Source organism: Neoarius graeffei, chromosome 20 (genome assembly GCF_027579695.1).
Source record: "Neoarius graeffei isolate fNeoGra1 chromosome 20, fNeoGra1.pri, whole genome shotgun sequence".
Lineage (NCBI taxonomy): Eukaryota > Metazoa > Chordata > Actinopteri > Siluriformes > Ariidae > Neoarius > Neoarius graeffei.
In genome coordinates, this window is record NC_083588.1 from 40,364,414 (window position 1) to 40,388,023 (window position 23,610).

At 43.0% G+C, this 23,610-nt stretch overlaps 1 protein-coding gene across 1 annotated transcript in view; it reads left to right on the forward strand.

Annotated features, from left to right (window-relative positions):
• Positions 1-20,642, forward strand: part of ttyh2l (tweety homolog 2, like) — a 180,863-nt gene extending 160,221 nt beyond the window's left edge. The window contains exons 12-14 of the mRNA XM_060901707.1: positions 7,385-7,570; positions 7,729-7,807; positions 15,322-20,642. Of these exons, the coding sequence (XP_060757690.1) occupies positions 7,385-7,570; positions 7,729-7,807; positions 15,322-15,402 (346 nt within the window). The 3' untranslated portion in view covers positions 15,403-20,642. The remainder of the gene's footprint in view (positions 1-7,384; positions 7,571-7,728; positions 7,808-15,321) is intronic.
• The last annotated feature ends 2,968 nt before the right edge of the window (positions 20,643-23,610 follow it).

Sequence of the window (23,610 nt, forward strand, 5' to 3'; positions counted from 1 at the left end):
TCATGAATGGCTAGCGTTGGAATGATCAACATTTTCAAGAAAAAAGAAATCTGTCAGTTATTTAAAGGATGAAGGAAGTGGATTGCTACTTCATAGTCTGTGCTCCATACGTTTCCATAAAGAGTCAACAGTGTTTAAATCTGGTGACTGGGAGGCCATGGAAGGACATCATCCTCATGCTAATCAACCCACTCAAAGGAATATTGAAACATTATCAGGAAAGAGTGACTGCAGTACAGGATGCACCTGGTCCTGTAAAATTGTTTTAACATTTGTTCCCCATGTATACAACCATGCAAATCACTGGATGCAATAATTTGCACAAGATGGCTGCCCATTTATTGATGGATCTCCACCATACTTACAGTGGTGCTTGAAAGTTTGTGAGCCCTTTAGAATTTTCTATATTTCTGCATAAATATAACCTAAAACATCAGATATTCACACAAGTCCAAAAACTAGATAAAGAGGACCCAGTTAAACAAATGTGAGAAAAAAAATTATACTTGGTCATTTATTTATTGAGGGAAATGATCCAATATTACATATCTGTGAGTGACAAAAGTATGTGAATCTTTGCTTTCAGTATCTGGTGTGACCCCCTTGTGCAGCAATAACTGCAACTAAACATTTCTGGTAACTGTTAATCAGTCCTGCACACCGGCTTGGAGGAATTTTAGCCCATTCCTCCATACAGAACAGCTTCAACTCTGAGATGTTGGTGGGTTTCCTCACATGAACTGCTCGCTTCAGGTCCTTCCACAACATTTCGATTGGATTAAGGTCAGGACTTTGACTTGGCCATTCCAAAACATGAACTTTATTCTTCTTTAACTATTCTTTGGTAGAACGACTTGTGTGCTTAGGGTCGTTGTCTTGCTGCATGACCCACCTTCTCTTGAGATTCCGTTCATGGACAGATGTCCTGACATTTTCCTTTAGAATTGACTGGTATAATTCAGAATTCATTGTTCCATCAATGATGGCAAGCCATCCTGGCCCAGATGCAGCAAAACAGGCCCAAGCCATGATACTACCACCACCATGTTTCACAGATGGGATAAGGTTCTTATGCTGGAATGCAGTGTTTTCCTTTCTCCAAACATAGCGCTTCTCATTTAAACCAGAAAGTTCTATTTTGGTCTCATCCGTCCACAAAACATTTTTCCAATAGCCTTCTGGCTTGTCCGCATGATCTTTAGAAAACTGTAGACGAGCAGCAATGTTGTTTTTGGAGAGCAGTGGCTTTCTCCTTGCAACCCTGCCATGCATACCATTGTTGTTCAGTGTTCTCCTGATGGTAGACTCATGAACATAAACATTAGCCAATGTGAGAGGGGCCTTCAGCTACTTTGAAGTTTCCCTGGGGTCCTTTGTGACCTCGCTGACTATTACACGCCTTGCTCTTGGAGTGATCTTTGTTGGTCGACCGCTCCTGGGGAGGGTAACAAAGGTCTTGGATTTCCTCCATTTGTACATGTAGCAGTTCTTACACAAGGGCAGAGCACAGAAGACGGCAGGACAGAGTTCAGGTTGAAAAAACGTTTTTTTATTTTCACACTTTTCAGTGAACATTCAGGATATAAACACAGACACACACACACAACCGGCGTCTGGTTCGGGGAAGAGCTTCCTCTGCTCTCGCTCTCCCTCCTTAAATAGGGCGCGGTCACTGGGGAAGACACACAAACACATTAATTCACATCAGGTGCAGTGATTCTGCCACTTACCTTCCCTGACTCCATCCTCCTGTCACAGACCGATGCTTGACCACGCCCCCACTGCCACATACCCCCACCGCCCGACTCAGGCCGTCTGGCATGCAGCCGACACCCCCCCCCCCCCCCCCCCCCCCCGACGGGAGAGGAAGTCCGCCACGACCATCTGCGCCCCCGGCCTGTGGATCACCTTGAAGTTAAAGGGTTGGAGTGCCAGATACCAACGGGTGATCTGCGCGTTGGCATCCTTCATGCGGTGGAGCCACTGGAGGGGCGCATGGTCCGAATAGAGGGTGAAAGGGCGTCCCAGCAGGTAGTAACGGAGGGCGAGGACCGCCCACTTGATTGCTAAGCACTCTTTTTCAATGGTGCTGTAGCACCCCTCACGCATCAACAGCTTCCTACTGATGTACAAGACTGGGCGGTCCTCCCCCTCCACCTCCTGGGACAAAACAGCCCCCAGCCCTCTGTCCGACGCATCCGTCTGTAACATAAAGGGGAGAGAAAAGTCAGGCGAGTGTAAAAGTGGCCCCCCACACAGTGCAGCCTTTACCTCAGAAAAAGCCCGCTGGCATTGCTCCGTCCACTGGACCGGATCTGGTGCCCCCTTTTTAGTGAGATCAGTCAGCGGGCTGGTGACGTCCGAATAATTAGGTATAAACCTACGATAATAGCCAGCCAGCCCCGGGAACTGTCTCACCCCATTTTTGGTCTTGGGCCTCGGGCAGGCCGCAATTGCTGCTGTCTTGTTAATTTGGGGACGCACCTGCCCATTGCCCAAGTGGAAGCCCAGATACCGTACTTCCACCCGCCCAATCGCACACTTCTTTGGGTTGGCTGTGAGACTCGCACGCCTCAGCGACCTAAGGACAGCCCTCAGATGTTCGAGGTGCCTCGGCCAGTCATTACTATAGATAATGATATCGTCGAGGTAGGCGGCCGCATAGGTGGCGTGGGGGCGGAGGACCCTGTCCATCAGCCACTGAAACGTAGCGGGCGCCCCAAGCAGCCCAAAAGGAAGTGTGACAAATTGGTGTAAGCCGAACGGTGTGGAAAAGGCCGTTTTTTCTCGGGATAGTGGAGTCAAGGGGATCTGCCAATAACCCCTTGTTAAATCCAGTGTCGAATAAAAGCGAGCCGTGCCTAGTCGATCGAGCAACTCATCAATACGAGGCATTGGGTACGCGTCGAATTTAGACACCACGTTGACTTTTCTATAGTCCACACAGAACCGGACCGAGCTGTCGGCCTTGGGAAACAAGACCACCGGGCTGCTCCAGTCACTGTGGGACTCCTCGACGATGCCCATTTCGAACATGGCCTCGAGTTCTTCCCGAACCACTTTTTTCTTGTGTTCGGGTAGCCTGTAAGGGCGGCTACGCACTACCACCCCCGGGGGCGTCTCAATGTGGTGCTCTATGAGGTTGGTGCGGCCGGGCAGGGGCAAGAACACGTCCAAAAACTCGGTCTGCAACTGGGCAACCTCCGCGAGTTGGGTTGGGGAGAGGTGGTCTCCACAGGGGACTGGAGAGGTACATGATGCTAATGTTCCTTTTTGAACCTCCGGCCCCAGCTCCGCCTTCTCCGGAACCACCGACACCAACGCCACGGGGACCTCCTCGTTCCAGAGTTTGAGCAGATTGAGGTGGTAAATCTGTAGCACCCCACCCCTGTCCGTTCGCCTCACCTCATAGTCAATGTCCCCGACTCACCGTGTGACCTTAAAGGGTCCTTGCCACTTGGCGACTAATTTGGAGCTCGATGTGGGCAACAGTACGAGTACTTTATCTCCCGGTGCAAACTCTCTAAGGCGCGTACCCTTGTCGTACAGGCGGGTTTGTCGTTCTTGGGCCTGCCACAAATTCTCCTGGGTTAGGTGGGTGTGTGGAGTTTTGCGCACAGGTCAATAACATATTGGATTTCATTTTTACTTGGTGAAGGTCCCTCCTCCCAGTTTTCCCGCAGCACATCTAGAATGCCGCGCGGCTTACGCCCATATAATAATTCGAACGGGGAGAACCCTGTGGAGGCTTGGGGGACCTCTCGCACTGCAAACAACAAGGGTTCGAGCCATTTATCCCAATTACGTGCATCCTCACTTACGAATTTTTAAATTATATTCTTGAGGGTGCGATTGAACCGTTCAACTAAACCGTCCATTTGTGGGTGATAAACGCTGGTGCGGATCGGCTTAATACCCAACAACCCATACAGTTCGTTCAGTGTACGTGACATAAACGAGGTGCCTTGGTCAGTCAGAATCTCTTTCGGGATTCCAACTCGGGAGATAACGCGGAAGAGTGCCTCCGCAATACTGCGTGCTGAGATATTGCGAAGAGGCACTGCTTCCGGGTATTGCATTGCATAGTCCACCAGAACTAATATAAAGCGGTACTCTTGTGCTGACCGATCTAATGGCCTGACGAGATCCATCCCAATTCTTTCGAACAGGGTCTCGATTAACGGTAGAGGGTGCAAAGGCGCTTTTGGAATGGCCGCTGGGTTTACTAACTGGCATTCGCAGCACGCCGTACACCACCTACGGACATCGCCGCGAATCCCTGGCCAATAGAACCGGGCCATTATTCGGGTTAGTGTTTTATCCTGCCCTAAGTGTCCAGCCATGGAGTTAAAGTGAGCCGCCTGGAATACCAATTCCCGGCAGCTCTTTGGAATCAAAAGCTGCGTGACTCGCTCTTTGGTCTGAGTGTCCTGCATCACTCTGTATAATCTATCCTTCATGATCGCGAAGTAGGGGAAGGACGGGGTGGCGTTTGGCTGGAGCATTTGACCATCGATTACTCTCACTTGGTCAAATGCATGTCGCAGAGTCTCGTCTCGCGACTGCTCGAATGGAAAATCCGCGAGGGATTCCCCAATAGAGAGAGGAGGGGCCGGTGGCTCCTCACTCTGACGCAGAGATGACGTAGACGGCTCTGTGACAGCTGCTCCCGCCAACGCGACACCGGGACCTCCCCTTATGACACTACGGCAGGACCCACTCTTCACTAGATGACTCATGAAATCCCGGCCAATCAGTCCCCAAAATTATAGAGTGGGTGAGGCGAGGATTAACCGCCACCTTTACTATAAATTTTTCCCCTCGAAAAAAAATGTGGACCGACACTAAAGGGTAGTTGTGAACATCCCCGTGCACACACAACACCTTCACCAATTGTGCTCCCCCAATGCCTCGTCTTGCACCAGGTTTTGGTGGATTGAGGTCTGATTACAACCAGAATCCACCAATGCCTGATATGTATCCCCTTGACTACTCACCGGTATGTGATACGCTCCGGCCCGATCGAGGGCGGCTCCTGGGACGTCGGGGATCCGAACCACCGCACCCACCTCCATTACTGTGCACTGCTGTTGGAGGTGGCCCGGCTCCCCACAGCGCCAGCAAACTGGCCCGGGCTTCCTCTCCGCACCGATGTTCTGGGGCTCACTCACCTGAGGGGGGAAGAGACAGACACAGAAGGGCGAAACGGGAGGGCACTGCGGGTGCGGTGGGCCGGCTGGGGTGGCGCCAGCCCCCGCCTCCGTGGTGGGGGAATGGGGCGAGGACGAGACACAGGAGGAGAGGGGGAGAGAGAGAGAGGAGAGGGGAGAAGAGGCTGTCTGCTGTCCTGCCGTCGGGACAGCCGCCAAATGGTCCTCCGCTAGCTTGATTGCCTGATCCAGCGACGCCGGGCGGTGGCACTGGACCCACTCTGCGGTTCCGGTTGGTAAGCGTGCGATGAATTGTTCCAGTACCACCTGGTCGATCATCCCCTCGGCGTCGCGGTTGTCGGCCCTCAACCATCGCCAGCAGGTGTCCCGGAGTTGCTGGCCAAACGCAAACGGCCGGCCGACTTCCTCCAAGCGCAAAGCTCAGAAGCGCTGACGTTGCTGCTCGGGGGTGCGCCCCACACGTTGGATGACGGCCCGGCGAAGGTCCGCATAGGCCAGCCAGCGGTCGGCGGGGAGCTGTAGCACGGCCAGCTGCGCCTCTCCTGTTAGCAGGGGGAGGAAGCGCACCACGTGCTGTTCCATCGGCCACCCTGAGGTCTCTGCGACTTGCTCAAAGAGCGTGAGGAATGCCTCGGGGTCGTCCTGTGGGCCCATCTTTGTTAGGGTGAGGGGGGACGGGCCCGCGGTGGGAGCATTGGTAGACCCCGCCGACGCGAGGAGGTGCCGCAACACCTGACGATCTTCTTGCTGGGCCAACACCAGGGCCTCGAACCGCTGTTCCTGCTCTTTTCGGAGGGCGACTAGTGCCTGGTGCTGGCTTTGCTGGGCCATGGCGAGGGCGTGGACCAGGTCGGCAAACGGGGAGGACTCCATGGGGCTGTTCTGCTTCTGCGCTCCAAATAATCCCGGGTTTCGGTACCACTGTAGCAGTTTTTACACAAGGGCGGAGCACAGAAGATGGCAAGACAGAGTTCAGGTTGGAAAACCGTTTTTTTATTGTCACACTTTTCAGTGAACATTCAGGATATAAACACAGACACACACACACACACACAACCGGCGTCTGGTTCGGGGAAGAGCTTCCTCTGCTCTCGCTCTCCCTCCTTAAATAGGGCACGGTCACTGGGGAAGACACACAAACACATTAATTCACATCAGGTGCAGTGATTCTGCCACTTACCTTCCCTGACTCCGCCCTCCTGTCACAGACCGATGCTTGACCACGCCCCCACTGCCACAGTACACAATCTGTCTGACTGTGGATTGGTGGAGTCCAAACCCTTTAGAGATGGTTTTGTAACCTTTTCCAGCCTGATGAGCATCAACAACGCTTTTTCTGAGGTCCTCAGAAATCTCTTTTGCTCATGCCATGATACACTTCCACAAACGTGTTGTGAAGATCAGACTTTGATAGATCCCTGTTCTTTAAATAAAACAGGGTGCCCACTCACACCTGATTGTCATCCCATTGATTGAAAACATCTGACTCTAATTTCACCTTCAAATTAACTGCTCATCCTAGAGGTTCACATACATTTGCCACTCACAGATATGTAATATTGGATCATTGTCCTCAATAAATAAATGACCAAGTATAATATTTTTGTCTCATTTGTTTAACTGGGTCCTCTTTATCTACTTTTAGGACTTGTGTGAAAATCTGATGATGTTTTAGGTCATATTTATGCAGAAATATAGAAAATTCTAAAGGGTTCACAAACTTTCAAGCACCACTGTAGCAGTTGGCAGCAGACACTGAGGGTTCAAGGCATCTTTTAGCTTCTTCCAAGCATAAATCCATCCAGATGTAGGAAATATAGTGAAAGCTGACTAATCAGACCATATTTCCTTCCATTGCTGAGGAGTCCAGAGTCATTTTTTGCTCCCTACACCAAGTTATGCATCCTCATGTACTGGCCTTTGATACAATATATTTCTTAATGGCAGCAAAGCTCATGAAATAAAGTAGAAATTAAAGCACTCTTCTCTTAATTTAGTGTATCCAATGCCAAAAAAGAGACAAAATGAAAGGGTTGATATGGAAATGCTAACGTCTCCCCTAAGCAATTATCACCAAAATGAAAAAGAGAATGAAAAAATGCGGCAAATTGATTTAAATTTATTAACTGCCAAAAAAGGAGACAAAGGTAACAAAGATTGGAGATGCTAATCTTGACAGCGCCTCAAGCCAAGCTTGCTGTCTATGCCCACAGGGACAGAAACTACGATGACATAGACGAGGAGGACCCATTTAACCCGCAGTCACAGCGCATGGCTCCGTACAACACAAGCCGCACAAACATACACAGCTTCTGCAGCTACAGCAGCAGCCTGGGCAGCCAGAGCAGCCTGCAGCCACCGCCACCAGCCGCCTCCACCGCTCCCCCTCCAGAGTATATGTGAGTTTATCCTGATGTAAATTTACCAAACAAAAAGCAAAATACATGCTAGAGTTATGTACTTTCCCTGAACTCTTGTAGCTGTGTGGAGCGTAATCATCAACGTGCTTCGACCTATACACATGCCTCACTCATTTTTGTCTTCTTTCATCAATTAGGAATCAGTCGATGCTGTTTGCGGGAAATCCTCGATATGAAAATGTGCCGCTGATTGGAAGAGGTTCACCACCGCCCTCGGTATGTTGGGGTAAAACTGTGAGGCATACAGTAGCCAAGCTTATCATTTTCGACCGAGTTGAAATGTTGAAATAATAAACATGAATCAACGTTTTAGGTCTAGTGCAAGACTGCCCCCTGCTGGTTTTAGGGATTAGCACCAGCCACGTCCTCTTTGTTTCTGGATGATTCTCTTTTACCTGACAGTTCCTCATCAATCCATGATGCATGTTAAATAATGAAAAGAGTAAAAAAAGAAAAGAAAATAGCAAATATAGAAATCTCATCTCATTATCTCTTGCCGCTTTATCCTTAAATATAGAAATCTATATGAAATTGTATAATAAAGCAATAAGCCACTTGAGGGTGTGTGTTACAGTGGCTTTATCAGGGGTAAGAGCATATTGCTTTCATACAGGCACACACCGTAAGCTTTGGCTGCTACAGTCAGCTTTGGTTGCTATTGGTTTAAAATCTGGTGAAATAATATAGAAAATACAGAATTCAATTATTGTTATGCGGCGATCAGAGGCTTGTGTATCATTTTATTGTGTTATTTCTTCTATATCTATGTGGTAAGTCATTTATCCACTGTGCTATGTTAACAGTAAGCTTCGGTTGCTATGCAACATAAAAGGCAAAGGCATTATATGGACAGAACAATGGCCCAAATGTGTAACGATTTTATTCATTTAAAACCTGGTGAATTAGTACAGAATTCAATTATTGTGATGCAGTCAGAGGCATGTGTATCATTTTATGATGTTATTTCCTTATCAAGGTCTTTACACGTTCAGTGCGATGCAAATGAACAGTGCAGAAGTATGATGAATTTAACGCAACATTAAAATTCACTTTAAATGCAAAGTGATTATGTGAGCATTCCACAAAAACAGTCATGTCACGATTGTGTAGACAAATGATGATGGGCTGGCCCTTTTTTTTTTTTTTTGGAAAAGGGACTTTTTTTGGGTACATCCTATCCTGAGAAGTAGGCAAGAACATGGGGCGTTTACAATCTATGGACCATGAACTGTACACCCACCGTTTTCATTGTCGAGCTTCTCTCCTTTTTTTTTTTCCAGACATTGTCTTGAAAGTCATTATCTTTGTCATTTCTGTTGCCCTTGACAAACAGCGCTGGGTTTTGAGACACAAAATGAATGAGAGACTCCGCCAAGTCTGCAGTAGTGTGATGATGTTTCCACAGCCTGCACCCTGAGTAGTTGAATGAATTCCTTTCGCAGATGAAATAATAGAAAATTCAAAATAAAAAAAAAAGTCACTTTTTCACATATGGACATTTGCCTTTGATGTGAAAGTGTTCACTTACAGTAAAAAAAAATAGTCATTCAAAAATATTTTATCAGATGAACAAAAATCATAACACGTTGTGCTGTATGTATAAAGACCTTCAGGCTACGAGAATTAAAACAACATTCCAGTAATACGATATCTGACCCTGAGTAAAAGGGTAAACTGACATTAAGTCTCAAGCTTTTCTTTAGATTATTAATGAGACTTAATTCGTCCATAAATTGATTTTCAGGCATGGGAGGTCATCTGGTTACTTACTGTACTACATTTATTTACTTCTGTCATTAGCAGAAATGAAAACTGAACTGAAGCAAAACCATAATACTCTTTTCATTGTACTTCTTTTAAGTTATAGGGTGATACATTACCAGTATTCATCCATCCATCCATCCATCCATCCATCCATTATCTATACTGCTTATCTGTCAATTACACATTACCAATCTATCACAGAGCTAATACAGAGACAAACAACCATTTACCAATTGAGGTTTTTCACCCACGTGACCAAGTCATGTGATGCATCGTTAGGCTGCCATTTTGGACGTCACGGCTCGAATCAGTTTGAATGCGAGGAAGGCGACAAACGAAAAACATAAGAAAAAGGAGCGAGATGCAGAAAACACCTTCACTATTCAGCGACGTAGGGCATTTACGGGGCGAGCAGAGGGAGAGGTATTTGCAAAAATTGAGGTTAGCAGGCTTAGAGAACGACGTTTACCTGCTTCCACCAGGATTGTTCACTGACGTACGGAAGTACACGAAGCCCTCGTCTTTACCTGACTTCGGCCCACATGATCTGTATACCTATGTCGTTAAAAACCCATCGCCATACACAGGTATTGATCTGAAAGCGTATAAGAGTTTGGATGCCTACAAATATTTTGTGTCAGGCTGGGTAACATGCCTACATCAGCGGGTCGTCCCTGGAGCCGGTGGTCGCCATCTTATTACAGCTAAGGTTTGTTCACATTTTCATTTACTTTCGGTCCTCAGGATAAACAAAATGTTGTTAAATGTCATTGAAATAACTTCTTAGTCTGTTGAGACATGGCCCGTTATAAATTTGCTGTTACCAGGCAATGACCAAGAACTGTATTATTAGGGTCGGTGTCTGTGTTGTAGCAGTGTACTAGCAGCTAGCTGTTAGCACTAGCTAATGTCAACAACATAGTAGCTAGTATGTTACTGTAGCAATGTTTACGTTCAGTCATTTGGATGACTGTTAAAACCTTTCAGTCTCAAGTTTTTGCTTTACTGTATTTACTAGTTTACTGTAATTATGATCCGGCAGCTATCTGAAAGGCCCTTGTTGGCCACTGGGCTCGAACCCAGAACCTTGTGGCTGTGAGGCGACAGTGCTAACCACTCCCATATGGAAATGTAATATATGGCATATATGGCCCTATATCAAGAATGATATTGCCATATATGTGACCTACAGGGTGATATATTATTATCACATATATACATCCTCTAAATATATGAAGATATAAGTTTATAACATATATGAAATACTCATAGTAAAATTTGTATATTTAAAACATGTATTAAAAATATCTATATGAGGATTTTTTATATGGTGTTATATGTTGCAACCATATATGTTAATTGTGTGTATATATATATATATATATATATATATATATATATATATATATATGTATGTATGTATGTCGATACATATATGTCAATGTATAAATACTTACATAAATTACACGTCAAAATATGCATTGTACGTACATACATACACAGCAAATTTTGTAGTGTTACATCAACTATGAGAGAGTCAGTTTTAACACTGTGCTGATATTTATTTTGTCCCAGTCTCTGCAGTGTTAAATACACAATTAACTCCTTCACAGTTAAATCAACTTTTTACAGCGTCATTCCAATTTTAACACTTTTGCTTAACACTGGGAAATTAACTCTGAGAATTTTGCTGTGTAAACATACATACTATTTGTATGGGCTAGACATACATGTCAAAATATGAAATTGTTCCAATTTCTAGCACGGTGGTGTAGTGGTTAGCGCTGTCGCCTCACAGCAAGAAGGTCCGGGTTCGAGCCCTGTGGCCGGCGAGGGCCTTTCTGTGCGGAGTTTGCATGTTCTCCCCGTGTCCGCGTGGGTTTCCTCCGGGTGCTCTGGTTTCCCCCACAGTCCAAAGACATGCAGGTTAGGTTAACTGGTGACTCTAAATTGACCGTAGGTGTGAATGTGAGTGTGAATGGTTGTCTGTGTCTCTGTGTCAGCCCTGTGATGACCTGGCGACTTGTCCAGGGTGTACCCCGCCTTTCGCCCATAGTCAGCTGCGATAGGCTCCAGCTTGCCTGCGACCCTGTAGAACAGGATAAAGCGGCTAGAGATAATGAGATGTGTGTATGTGCGTTTGTTTTTACCTCTTATGTACATATATTTCATATATGGAAATTTATATATTACATTTGCATATGGGCTACACCAGCGTGCCACCCTACCAACATTCATTTCAGTTAAATTTTATGTGTATAGCACTTTAATAATGGACATTGTCACAAAGCAACTTTACAGAAATCCGGATGTAGATTTAAATCCATAATGAGCAAGCCAAAGGTGACATTAACAAGTAAAAAAAGAAAACTTTTTAAGAACATCAGCAGCTAATATTGACAGGTCAATTCCAATCAGCGTTTCCAGTGCTTACCGCTGTTTGCTGCCTTTTGCTTTTCCGTAATTAACCCATCCAAAAATCTAATTATTTTCGTTCTTTTAGTTGACACTTCAAAGTGTGTGTGTGTGTGTGTGTGTGTGTGTGTGTGTGTGCAGTCTAGTATTTACCCCGCCTCAATGAAGGGTACGGTATAACCTCAGTCACACTAAGTGTGATGTACATGGGGCTACATGACGCATAAATATTTATAAAGGCTTATTCTAACAGGTGTCAGCGGTTATACAGCCTATAGAAAGTCTATAATGGAGGTGTTCATAAAGCGAAATGACAATTACATTTGCACCTTATGACCACTGATATACTCAATCGACATTATAAATGCTAATGTGTTTTATTGTAACCCGTTATCAGATTTGTTGTGCGATCTCCATAATGATAATTGCAACATGACAGGAGGAACAACAGTAGAGTGCACACAGCTGGATAATATAATATGAAATATGTAAAATGTATGCATACACAAATGCAATACAACAATAAAATTGCACTAATATGCATGTATCAATACACTGTGTGAAACTGTGTAGATATAAGGGGCGTGTATCAGGGTGATTTGTGTGTCGGGACAAAGAATCAAAATCCCATAAAGTGCAGTGTGCACATGAGTTACAGGTGCAAAATGTCTTGTTATGCATCAGCTCGAATTTTTATCCCCTGCTGGCCGAAAAGCCCAAAGGGTGATTATGTCATGGCGATGTCCATCTGTCGGTCCATCCCGGGAAGGGTGCTCACCTTCTGAAATCAACTCCTCTCACAATTTTTGGAGGAATTTCATGAAACTTGGCAAGATTCTTTGTTATATATAGATCATATACATATTGTAATTTCATTCAATTCAGTCACATTTTACCAGAGTTACAGCCCTTGATTAACAAAATTATACTTTGACAATTTCATGAGTGTGTTTTCCTTCTAAAATCAACTCCTCTCACAATTTGTGGAGGAATTTCACGAAACTTGGCAAAAGGCATTGTAGTGTGTCGGGACTACGCATATTGTTATTTTGTTCAATTCGGTTGCATTTTACCAGAGTTGCAGCCCTTGATTAACAACCTTGTACTTTCACAATTTCATGAAGGTGTGCTTGCCTTCTGACATCAACTCCTCTCACAATTTGTGGAGGAATTTCACCAAACTTGGCAAAGGCTTTATTTTTTGCATATTGAAATTTTGTTTAATTTGGGCAAATTTTCCCAGAGTTATGCTCTTGATTATTAACAAACTTGTACTCTGGCAATTTCATCAAGGTGTGCTTGCTTTCTGAAATCAACTTCCCTCGCAATTTTTATCCCCCGCTGGCCGAAAGGCCCGAAGGGGGATTATGTCGTGGCGATGTCCGTCCCAGGAAGGATACTCACCTTCTGAAATCAACTCCTCTCACAGCTTTTGGAGGAATTTCACAAAACTTGACAGGATTCTTTGTTATATGTCGGTAATACGCATACTGTAATTTTGTTCAATTTAGTCGCATTTTACCAGAGTTATGGCATAGTTGCCAACGGGGGATATTGTGCTCTCAGAGCACTCTTGTTTAAAAAATGTGCCCATATTAGATGTGTTATTGTTATTTTATATAAAGACGAAACGTAAACTTCACTCTAATGTTAAAAATCCATTCATGTGTAAACGCTGTTTTTCCTCTTTCTTTATTCATTTCTGGATTTATATCTGCAGACATGTAGATACAGTAAGTGGGCTTCTTAACACGTACAGTGTCTTCATTATGTGCCTTTGTCCTTTGTCTTCTCTATACTGCTTTTCACTTTGGTTATAGTATCTGGTCCAACAGTGCGGATGTTCTTCTCTCAACATCACTGTGTTTCACAGCACAGCCAAGCAGTTTGTTTGTTATGGATTAAAACAGTCATAATAAGTCTCGTCTTCTGAGTAGTGTGAGCTCTGACCTACTACTGCGTTCTTGTTGTTCAGTGTCATCTGTACTAACTGCCACAGGAGGGAAGAATCACGTAGATACCTCCTTGTGCACGTGCATGCAAGACCTTCCAAAGCCAAGTGCTTCCAACGAAATCACAAACTGTCTGTATGATGAAGTATTTGATATACAGTACATAATGTTTTTATACAGCCAGTGTTCCTTTTCTTCTTCTGACCCCTCATGGGAGATCATGTAAACCTGACACTATCTGTGTAACAGTTTATGGCTACAGTCGGAGTTACAGGTACCCTGTCCTCTAATAGTCAATAGTCATCTATTCACAGATGCAGTGAGTACATTTTCATACTTTTTGGAATGCATTCAGAACTCCAGGGCTACTATATTGGGTACTATTCTGTTGCTCAGTTTTGTGCTGGATTTGCTGGATAACCTCCAGGGTTCTTTGTCACTGTCCTTGGGAACCAGCGCCATTCTGGTGGAAACTTGGTGAGAAGACACCATGGCTGTATAACAATGGTATTTATATTAGTGCTGTCAAGCGATTAAAATATTTAATCGCGATTAATGTCGCGACTGTCATAGTTAACTCGCGATTAATCGCAATTTAATCGCACATTTTTGTCACATGAAAAACCATTGTAATTCTCTTATCAGCATAAAAAAGTGAATGGGCTTGCTCACCGTTCGAGCTACGGGGGTACACGGGGGATCCGAGATCCCCTGAAACAGACATGAGATCCCTTGAAAACATGATTTGGGAAATGTTGGGGGGTCTCTAAAATATTGGCAAAATGATGTTTATTGACATAGCAATCGTGTGTAACAGGAAGCATTTGCATATCCGAAGTGAGCGCGCGATGGAGAGCCGCGCTCTGAAACAAGCGCAAGCACCCCCCCAAGGGAAAATAAGGGACCCCCCGAAAATATCGGCATAGTTCGAACACTGGTTGTACCAATGGGTTTTTTTTAATTGCAGAGCATAACACGTCTGGTCACAGCCACTGCAAAGTGGGGCTGGAGCCGCCGATGGGAAAACGAAACTTAAGCCGAGCACCGTGGCTCTTCGGGGGAGGGCAGAGGACTCTGGCTGTGCGGGGCGTGGCATCATGTCACAGAGCGTTAATCTCGCGATAAAAAAATTATCGCCGTTAAAATTGAGTCAAGTTAACGCGTTAATAACGCGACATTTTTGACAGCACTAATTTATATCAAATTCTACATCATGTGGTCACTTTGTGACTTTATTGGAAGGGCTTGGTAAATATACACACATGCACAAGATGTTACCCGGTTCATTGTGACTTCCCTGAGAACCATAGCTGCATTCATAACTGGAGATTTTATTGCTGTTGTTTATTTTGTCTCAGAGTGCTCCTCACTCTCACATCTTCACCTCTGCTTGTCCTGCTTCTCAAAGTGTTTCGACCTGCCCTTGTTCATATTCTGAATTTCACAATGATCTGACAGCATATGCAGAATAGTGCTTTTAATGCTCATTGACTGAGATGAATTAAAAATATTTTATAGCATGTGATGATAGACAAATGGCAGCTAAAGGTGGTTCTGGTTATATGCTATTCCTTTATTCCTTTTCTTTTTTCTTTTTAGTATTCACCCAGCATGAAGACCACCTACCTGTCTATGACTGATGCCCAGACGCGACATTTTGGAAGTGACTACCAGGTGTAACGTGTGATTGCCTGAACCCTGAAGGAGCCGAAACCATTCTGGATGATATTTAAATCAGGTTTTTATCTCTGTAGATAATTTTCTCCCTTCTCTCCTTATTGAGGAATTCAAGACCTGCAGTTCAGTGTGTTGAATGACTCCACAAAGCCTCAAGAGACACTCCAAATAGTGTGTCCCAACCTCTCCCAAGTGGAGGCCATCCAGGCTAATGGTGTACATCAACCACCGTACAGTGGGGGAAATAAGTATTCAACATGTCAACTATTTTTCCATTAAACATATTTCCAGTGCAGCTATTCACAAGAAATGTTGAGCAGACATTGAAATTACTGCAATAAAACTACAAAGACAAAGAAATCATGATATTCCAATCCATAAAAAGGTTAGGTGCAATAAAGTGGACTTACACAGGAAAGATGTTATTGAACACAGTAACTGACATTTATTTCATATTTGGTGGAGAAGTCTTTGTTTGCGGTGACAGCTAAAATATGCTACGTGTAAGAAGAAAATAATCTCTCGCAATACTCAGGTGGAATTTTGGCTCATTCTTCGACACAAACAGCCTTAAAATGAAATGGTCAATCATGATCTTCAGTTCATTCTACAAATTTTATATTGGGTTTAATTGTGGTGATCGACTGGGCCGTTCCAGCACCTTTATTTTCTTCTTATGGAACCAGTTGGGAGTCTCCGTTGCAGCATGTTTTGGATCGTTGTCCTGCTGGAAAGTCCACCCATGTCTCACCCTCATCATCGTAGTGGACAGCAACAGATTCTTCTCAAGAATTTTCCAGGACGTGACTCCATTCATTTTCTCTTTGATAATTTGGATTTTGCTGGTACCATGAGAAGAGAAACAGACCCATACCATGATTATTCCATCTCTGAACTTTTCTGTAGGTATATTATTTTTAGGGTCATATGCCGAGTCAAACATGGTGCTTTTTTTTTTGTGAACAACTTTTTATTTGGAAACATAGTAAGTGACACTGGGCATAGAAAGAAACTTCCAAAACATACATTGTCAATAGGTGCAGATGAGAGGAAAATACACCAGTGATAGTCGTAATAATATCATAAAGGATTACAAAAATTGTCTCAGATGAATAACAAAGCATTAAACCATCAATAGCACTTTGAAAAGGTTGGGGTTTTTGTTGTTGTTGTTTTTTTTTGTCTCATCTGAGCACACTGCATTCTCCTCCCAGTAATCTACAGGCTTCTCCAAATTTTCTGCAGCAAACTTCAAACAAGTTTCCTGTCAGAATGGGGATTGTAGACGGATGTAAATGCAGGAAGGTGTTTATTTACAGGCAAACAGCACAAATGCTGAGGCAGGAAACGGGTAAGGGTCATCCGAGGCGCAAACAGAACTTCAGAGGCAAGGCTAAAGGCAGAGTCAAGAATAAACAAAACAAAGTCAAAACCAGAGTGAGCACAACACTAGTAGGCTTGGTAAACGGAGACACAGGATACTACACGTGTATTAGGGTGCATCAGTTGCCCCCTAAAAATGAAAAGTTCCTCCGATCATGATGCATTTTTGTTTTTATGTTCCTTTTGGTAAGAAAACACACTGGGTGAAATATTTTGACAAAATTCAAAAGTTTAATGGTGGCACCAGGAGCTCAAAGTTATGGAAAAAGCTGCTATTTTATGACTTTTATGACAAAATTTCGATCACTTTTCATGAAACATTATGGCACCTTATAGAGTATACCAGATATCTTAGATACACATTTTTAGTCCATATTCTAAATATATTATCAAGCACAGTTTGAGTTTTAGCTGTTCATTGAATCATTGTTCAACTACTTTTAAACAATACACATGTATTATGAATCACATTAATGCTTCTCGATCCCTTGCAAAGGTTCTTAACATGATCTCTGGGTCACAAGAAATCAATAAATGGAGTCCAACATTGTGATTCAAACCTTACGCGAAAACATAAAATAAGCATTTTTTGGCAAAAAATGAACCTCATGGTGCCACCATTAGACTTTTGAATATGGTCAAAAAATTTTACAGGATGTCTTTATTGGTGAAAAGGAACACCCAAACAAAAATGCATCAGATTTTATGAAAGTGAGGGCAACTGATGCACCCTAGCGTGTATACTTTGCAAAGTGCTAGCATGTATGTACGCTGCAAAAAATGATATCTTAGCAAGTGAAAATATCTTGAAAATAGTTGAAACAATCTAACATTTCCTATCAGAAGATTACAAGACACCAAATCTGAGATTATTAAACTTGGTTCTAGATTGCAACCAACTTATTCTGATGTCTTATCAAGTAAAAATATCTGTCCATGCAGCAAGATAATTTCACTAGTATTGAGTAATTTTCTCCTCAAATTCAGTTTTCAATTTTTTGCAGTGTAGTCCTTTTATGCGTGTGCTGATTGCACTCTACACAGGAACAGGTGCGTCTAATAATTAGTTCTTGCCGTGAGCGCGGCAAATGCACGTGGGTGTGAGCAACCGCTCAAGGTGCACTGATGTGACACATCCCTTTTCTTCAGTAATGGAATCTTCAGGGGTGATCGAGAATGGAGATATGGATGTGGAGTGCAGTGTCAATTATTTTCTCTGTGACAGCTTTATCCGTTGCTTCCAGCTCGTTCTAGAGCTCTTTTTAAAGTGGTCCTTAGCTCTTGGGTTACTCTTCTGACGACCCAATCGGATATTTTATGACGAGCTCCTGTGCATGGCCATTTGATGGTTGGGTGATGTTTCTTCCACTTGAAGATAATGGTCATGATGGTGCTTATAGGAACATTTGGGAGTTGAGAAATCCATTTGTAACCAGTGCCATTTCTATGCCGTTTAACAATATTGCTGTGAAGGTCTTGAGAGAGGTCTGTTCCTCGACACATCATGAGATATTTCTTGCATGACCGCTTGGTGCCAAATGGTTTTAGTTGCATTCAGAGGTGGAGTCCCCTTTTTCAAAGACCGGACATATTAACCTACCAACATGCACTAACTCAGCTGATTGTAATTAACACAAGCAGGAGAACTAATTAGTGCAATCAGCTGGCTTTCTTACTGTGTTTAATACTTTTTTCCTCTGTATCATTTAAATAATATTGGCTGGCATTGAGTGGTATATCAGATATATTCCATTCAGCTAGCATGATATTGAACGAGTCGAAGATGAGTTCAATATCATGCTAGCTGAATGGAATATATCTGATGTATCATGAAAAAAAGTCAGCCAATATTATTATCCATCCATCCATTATCTCTAGCCGCTTTATCCTGTTCTACAGGGTCGCAGGCAAGCTGGAGCCTATCCCAGCTGACTATGGGCGAAAGGCGGGGTACACCCTGGACAAGTTGCCAGGTCATCACAGGGCTGACACATAGACACAAACAACCATTCACACCTACGGTTAATTTAGAGACACCAATTAGCCTAACCTGCATGCCTTTGGACTGTGGGGGAAACCGGAGCACCCGGAGGAAACCCACGTGGACACAGGGAGAACATGCAAACTCCGCACAGAAAGGCCCTCGTCAGCTGCTGGGCTCGAATCCAGGACCTTCTTGCTGTGAGGTGACAGTGCTAACCACTACACCACCGTGCCACCCAAATATTATTATTATTATTATTATTATTATTATCTCATCTCATTATCTCTAGCCGCTTTATCCTATTCGACAGGGTCGCAGGCAAGCTGGAGCCTATCCCAGCTGACTACGGGCGAAAGGCGGGGTACACTCTGGACAAGTCGCCAGGTCATCACAGGGCTGACACATAGACACAGACAACCATTCACACTCACATTCACACCTACGGTCAATTTAGAGTCACCAGTTAACCTAACCTGCATGTCTTTGGACTGTGGGGGAAACCGGAGCACCCGGAGGAAACCCACACGGACACGGGGAGAACATGCAAACTCCGCACAGAAAGGCCCTCGCCGGCCACGGGGCTCGAACCCGGACCTTCTTGCTGTGAGGCGACAGCGCTAACCACTACACCACCGTGCCACCCAAATATTATTATTATTATTATACATTCCTTTCAGGTGTTCAACGTGTCTTTCTCTTTCAAAATTCTCTCAAAATCTTCCATATTTAACGAAGCAAACCTGGCAGCCATATTTGTTTCCAAATTGTCACAGTCGCTCGCTAACACAGAAGTTTTACGTCTCCGACGTATGACATCATGTTGTCTTGACAACCATGCAATATCGTAAACCATATTCAATGCTCATTCTCCACTGGTTAGAGTGACGTAATACACATAGGATAAGCGATATGATAACAATATTGCATGCTGTCAAACCAAATGAATGAAACCCACTAGAAGGGAACAGAACACGTTTTTATTCCATCGAAAAAGTGTCCTGTATGTATAATAATCTACTTTATTGAATACAACTGTTTTACAGATTGGAATATTATGATTTTTTTTCTGCGTAGTTTTATTGCATTAATACCAATTTCTGATCAACATTTTATGTGAATACCTGCACTGAAAATATGTTTCATAACAGAAAAGTTGGTGTGTTGAATACTTATTTCCTGCACTGTAAATACAACGTTTTGGTCAGTACAGGAAAAATAGGCAAACTGTGACGTGTTAAAAAAAAAAGTTAGATTTTCTACACAAATGCCACCATTTCCATAACAAGCCTTTCAGTTGTTTTTGATTTTGGTGTGGTGGGATACATTCACACAAGAACAAAACTGAGACGATTACCTGAACAGGATTCCGCAGCCAGACACACTGGTTGCTGTGCATTGTATAAAATAAATGGTGCTGCTACCTGTAGAGCTTCTGTATATAATTATGACATCTCAATGCAATGAAGTTTTACCTCATCACTGTTTGCATTCAAACCACTGTTATGTTTTCAAGCATCGAGAGCTGTATTCCAGGACTGTAAACGTGTTGAAAATTTTGATTTACTTTAGGCTCAGATTTGAGAGAACCTCTGTGTTGAAATAGCTCTGTGTTACTCAGTGCAAGGTCAAGGCTGAAGCAGTAAATACTTTAGTACATGTATGCTGATGTACTGTGTGAATATGATTGAGCTCCATGCATTAGCTTGTTGCTTTTTATATAGGCATTAGTTTTGAATAAGATGATTTAGCCATCACTCACTGAATGATATGCTGAACAGGATTGAAATTGTACTTATTATACTGTTAAAGATATATAGCCTGAATTCCAACATGGTTCCTTAACGATGTCTTTATTCTTAGAAGTTTTTCTATTGTTTATGTTTTGGACCAGTTTGGAAAATGCAAAACTTGATTCAATAAATGATTTGTTCATTTTGTTGTGGCTGTCTTTATTACTCTAAACAAGTTTCACTATTTGCAGATAGTTTCCACTCAGATCATAACAGTTTCCACTGAATTTGGACCCGAGGTGAAGTGCCAGATTGAAGTAATACAGTGGTGCTTGGAAGTTTGTGAACCCTTTAGAATTTTCTGTATTTCTGCACAAATATGACCTAAAACATCATCAGATTTTCACACAAGTCCTAAAAGTAGATAAAGAGAACGCAGTTAAACAAATGAGACAAAAATATTATACTTGATCATTTATTTATTGAGGAAAATGATCCAATATTACATATCTGTGAGTGGAAAAAGTATGTGAACCTTTGCATTCAGTATCTGGTGTGACCCCCTTGTGCAGCAATAACTGCAGCTAAACATTTCCGATAACTGTTGGTCAGTCCTGCACACTGGCTTGGAGGAATTTTAGGCCATTCCTCCATACAGAACAGCGTCAACTCTGGGATGTTGGTGGGTTTCCTCATATGAACTGCTCGCTTCAGGTCCTTCCACAACATTTTGTTTGGATTAAGATCAGGACTTTGACTTGGCCATTCCAAAACATTAACTTAATTCTTCTTTAACCATTCTTTGGAGCCCTGTGATGACCTGGCAACTTATCCAGGGTGTACCCCACCTTTCACCCGTAGTCAGCTGGGATAGGCTCCAGCTTGCCTGTGACCCTGTAGAACAGGATAAAGTGGCTAGAGATAATGAGGTGAGATGAATCATTCTTTGGTAGAACGACTTGTGTGCTTAGGGTCGTTGTCTTGCTGCATGACCCACCTTCTCTTGAGATTCCGTTCATGGACAGATGTTGTGACATTTTCCTTTAGAATTCACTGGTATAATTCAGAATTCATTGTTCCATCAATGATGGCAAGCCGTCCTGGCCCAGATGCAGCAAAACAGGCTCAAACCATGATACTACCACCACCATGTTTCACAGATGGGATAAGGTTCTTATGCTGGAATGCAGTGTTTTCCTTTCTCCAAACATAACGCTTCTCATTTAAGTCAGAAAGTTCTATTTTGGTCTCATCCATCCACAAAACATTTTTTCAATAGCCTTCTGGCTTGTCCACGTGATCTTTAGCAAACTGCAAACAAGCAGCAATGTTCTTTTTGGAGAGCAGTGGCTTTCTCCTTTCTCTGCCATGCACACCATTGTTGTTCAGTGTTCTCCTGATGGTGGACTCATTAACATTAGCCAATGTGAGAGGGGCCTTCAGTTGCTTAGAAGTTACCCTGGGGTCCTTTGTGACCTCGCCGACTATTAAACTCCAAGAGCAAGGCGTAATCTTTGTTGGTTGACCACTCCTGGGGAGGGTAACAGTGGTCTTGAATTTCCTCCATTTGTACACAATCTGTCTGACTGTGGATTGGTGGAGTCCAAACTCTTTAGAGATGGTTTTATAACCTTTTCCAGCCTGATGAGCATCAACAACACTTTTTCTGAGGCCCTCAAAAATCTCCTTTGTTTGTGCCATGATACACTTCCACAAACCCAATGTGGTCTTCTGCATGCTGAGATGCTTTTCTGCTCAGCACGGTTGTAAAGAGTGATTATACGAGTTACTGCATCCTTTCTGGCAACTCGAACCAATCTGGTCATTTTCCTCTGACGTGTTGTGAAGATCAGATTTTGATAGATCCCTGTTCTTTAAATAAAACAGGGTGCCCACTCACACCTGATTGTCATCCCATTGACTGAAAACACCTGACTTTAATTTCACCTTCAAATTAACTGCTAATCCTAGAGGCTCACATACTTTTGCCACTCAAAGATATGTAATATTGGATCATTTTCCTCAATAAATAAATGACCAAGTATAATATTTTTGTCTCATTTGTTTAACTGGGTTCTCTTTATCTACTTTTAGGACTTGTGTGAAAATCTGATTATGTTTTAGGTCATATTTATGCAGAAATAGAGACAATTCGAAAGGGTTCACAAACTTTCAAGCACCACTGTATTGCTAATATCATTGGATTTGTAATCGTTTATGTCCTTGGACAAATTTAATAACTCACCAATAATCTTGAGCTGCATGCTACTTACAAAATCTTTTGTTCTTGGACAATCTGTCAGTTAAACAGTCCCATAAATTCTTTCTCCACCTTTTGATTAACAAAACAATTTAATATCTGCCTTGCATTTGTTATAAAATTGTAAAATAAGAAAGGTGTTGGGTATTTGCAAATCCACTAATAATTCCTGTGTAAAAAAATATGCTTTATGAAATAAAGCTGTTTTAAGATTATAATTGAACTGTATTTATATTCATCTCCAAGTATTTGCCAGTGTGAGCAGTACCAGTATTTACACTCGTTTTATGAATGAATACTGGTTCTCAACATGAGACTCGGGGACTCCTGGGCTCCAACAGGGCCTGCATGATTTTTTTATTACCCGCCTGCTACAGAGTAAGCAGGGCAAGGTATTGTTTTCGGTGGGGTCTCTTTGTTGTTGTTGTTGTTGTTGTTTTGGGGGGGGGTTGTGTGTGTGTGTGTTAGCAACATTACGGGAAAACAGCTAGACCAATCTTCATGAAACTTTCAGGATAGATGAACATTGGTCTCAAATAGAACCTCCAACATTTTAAGGGTCATCCAGTCAAGGTCACCAAAAAGGTCAAAATCATTATTTTCTTTCACGATATCTTCCTTCATATTCATCATATTTACTTCAAACCAAATCCAAAATCTTCATCTTTCAATTCTGCTTCCATTGATATGCTACATGATTGGGGTATCTCTCATAGTTTTCTTAGTGGTTGGGGTCAAATGTCAGAGGGCAAGGTCATGGGTTTTCAGAGGCTCATAACTGGGAAAAGGTTCTAGATAGAGAGATACTTAATATTATCAACATATAGGAAGTCATATATGGACTTTCATTTGGC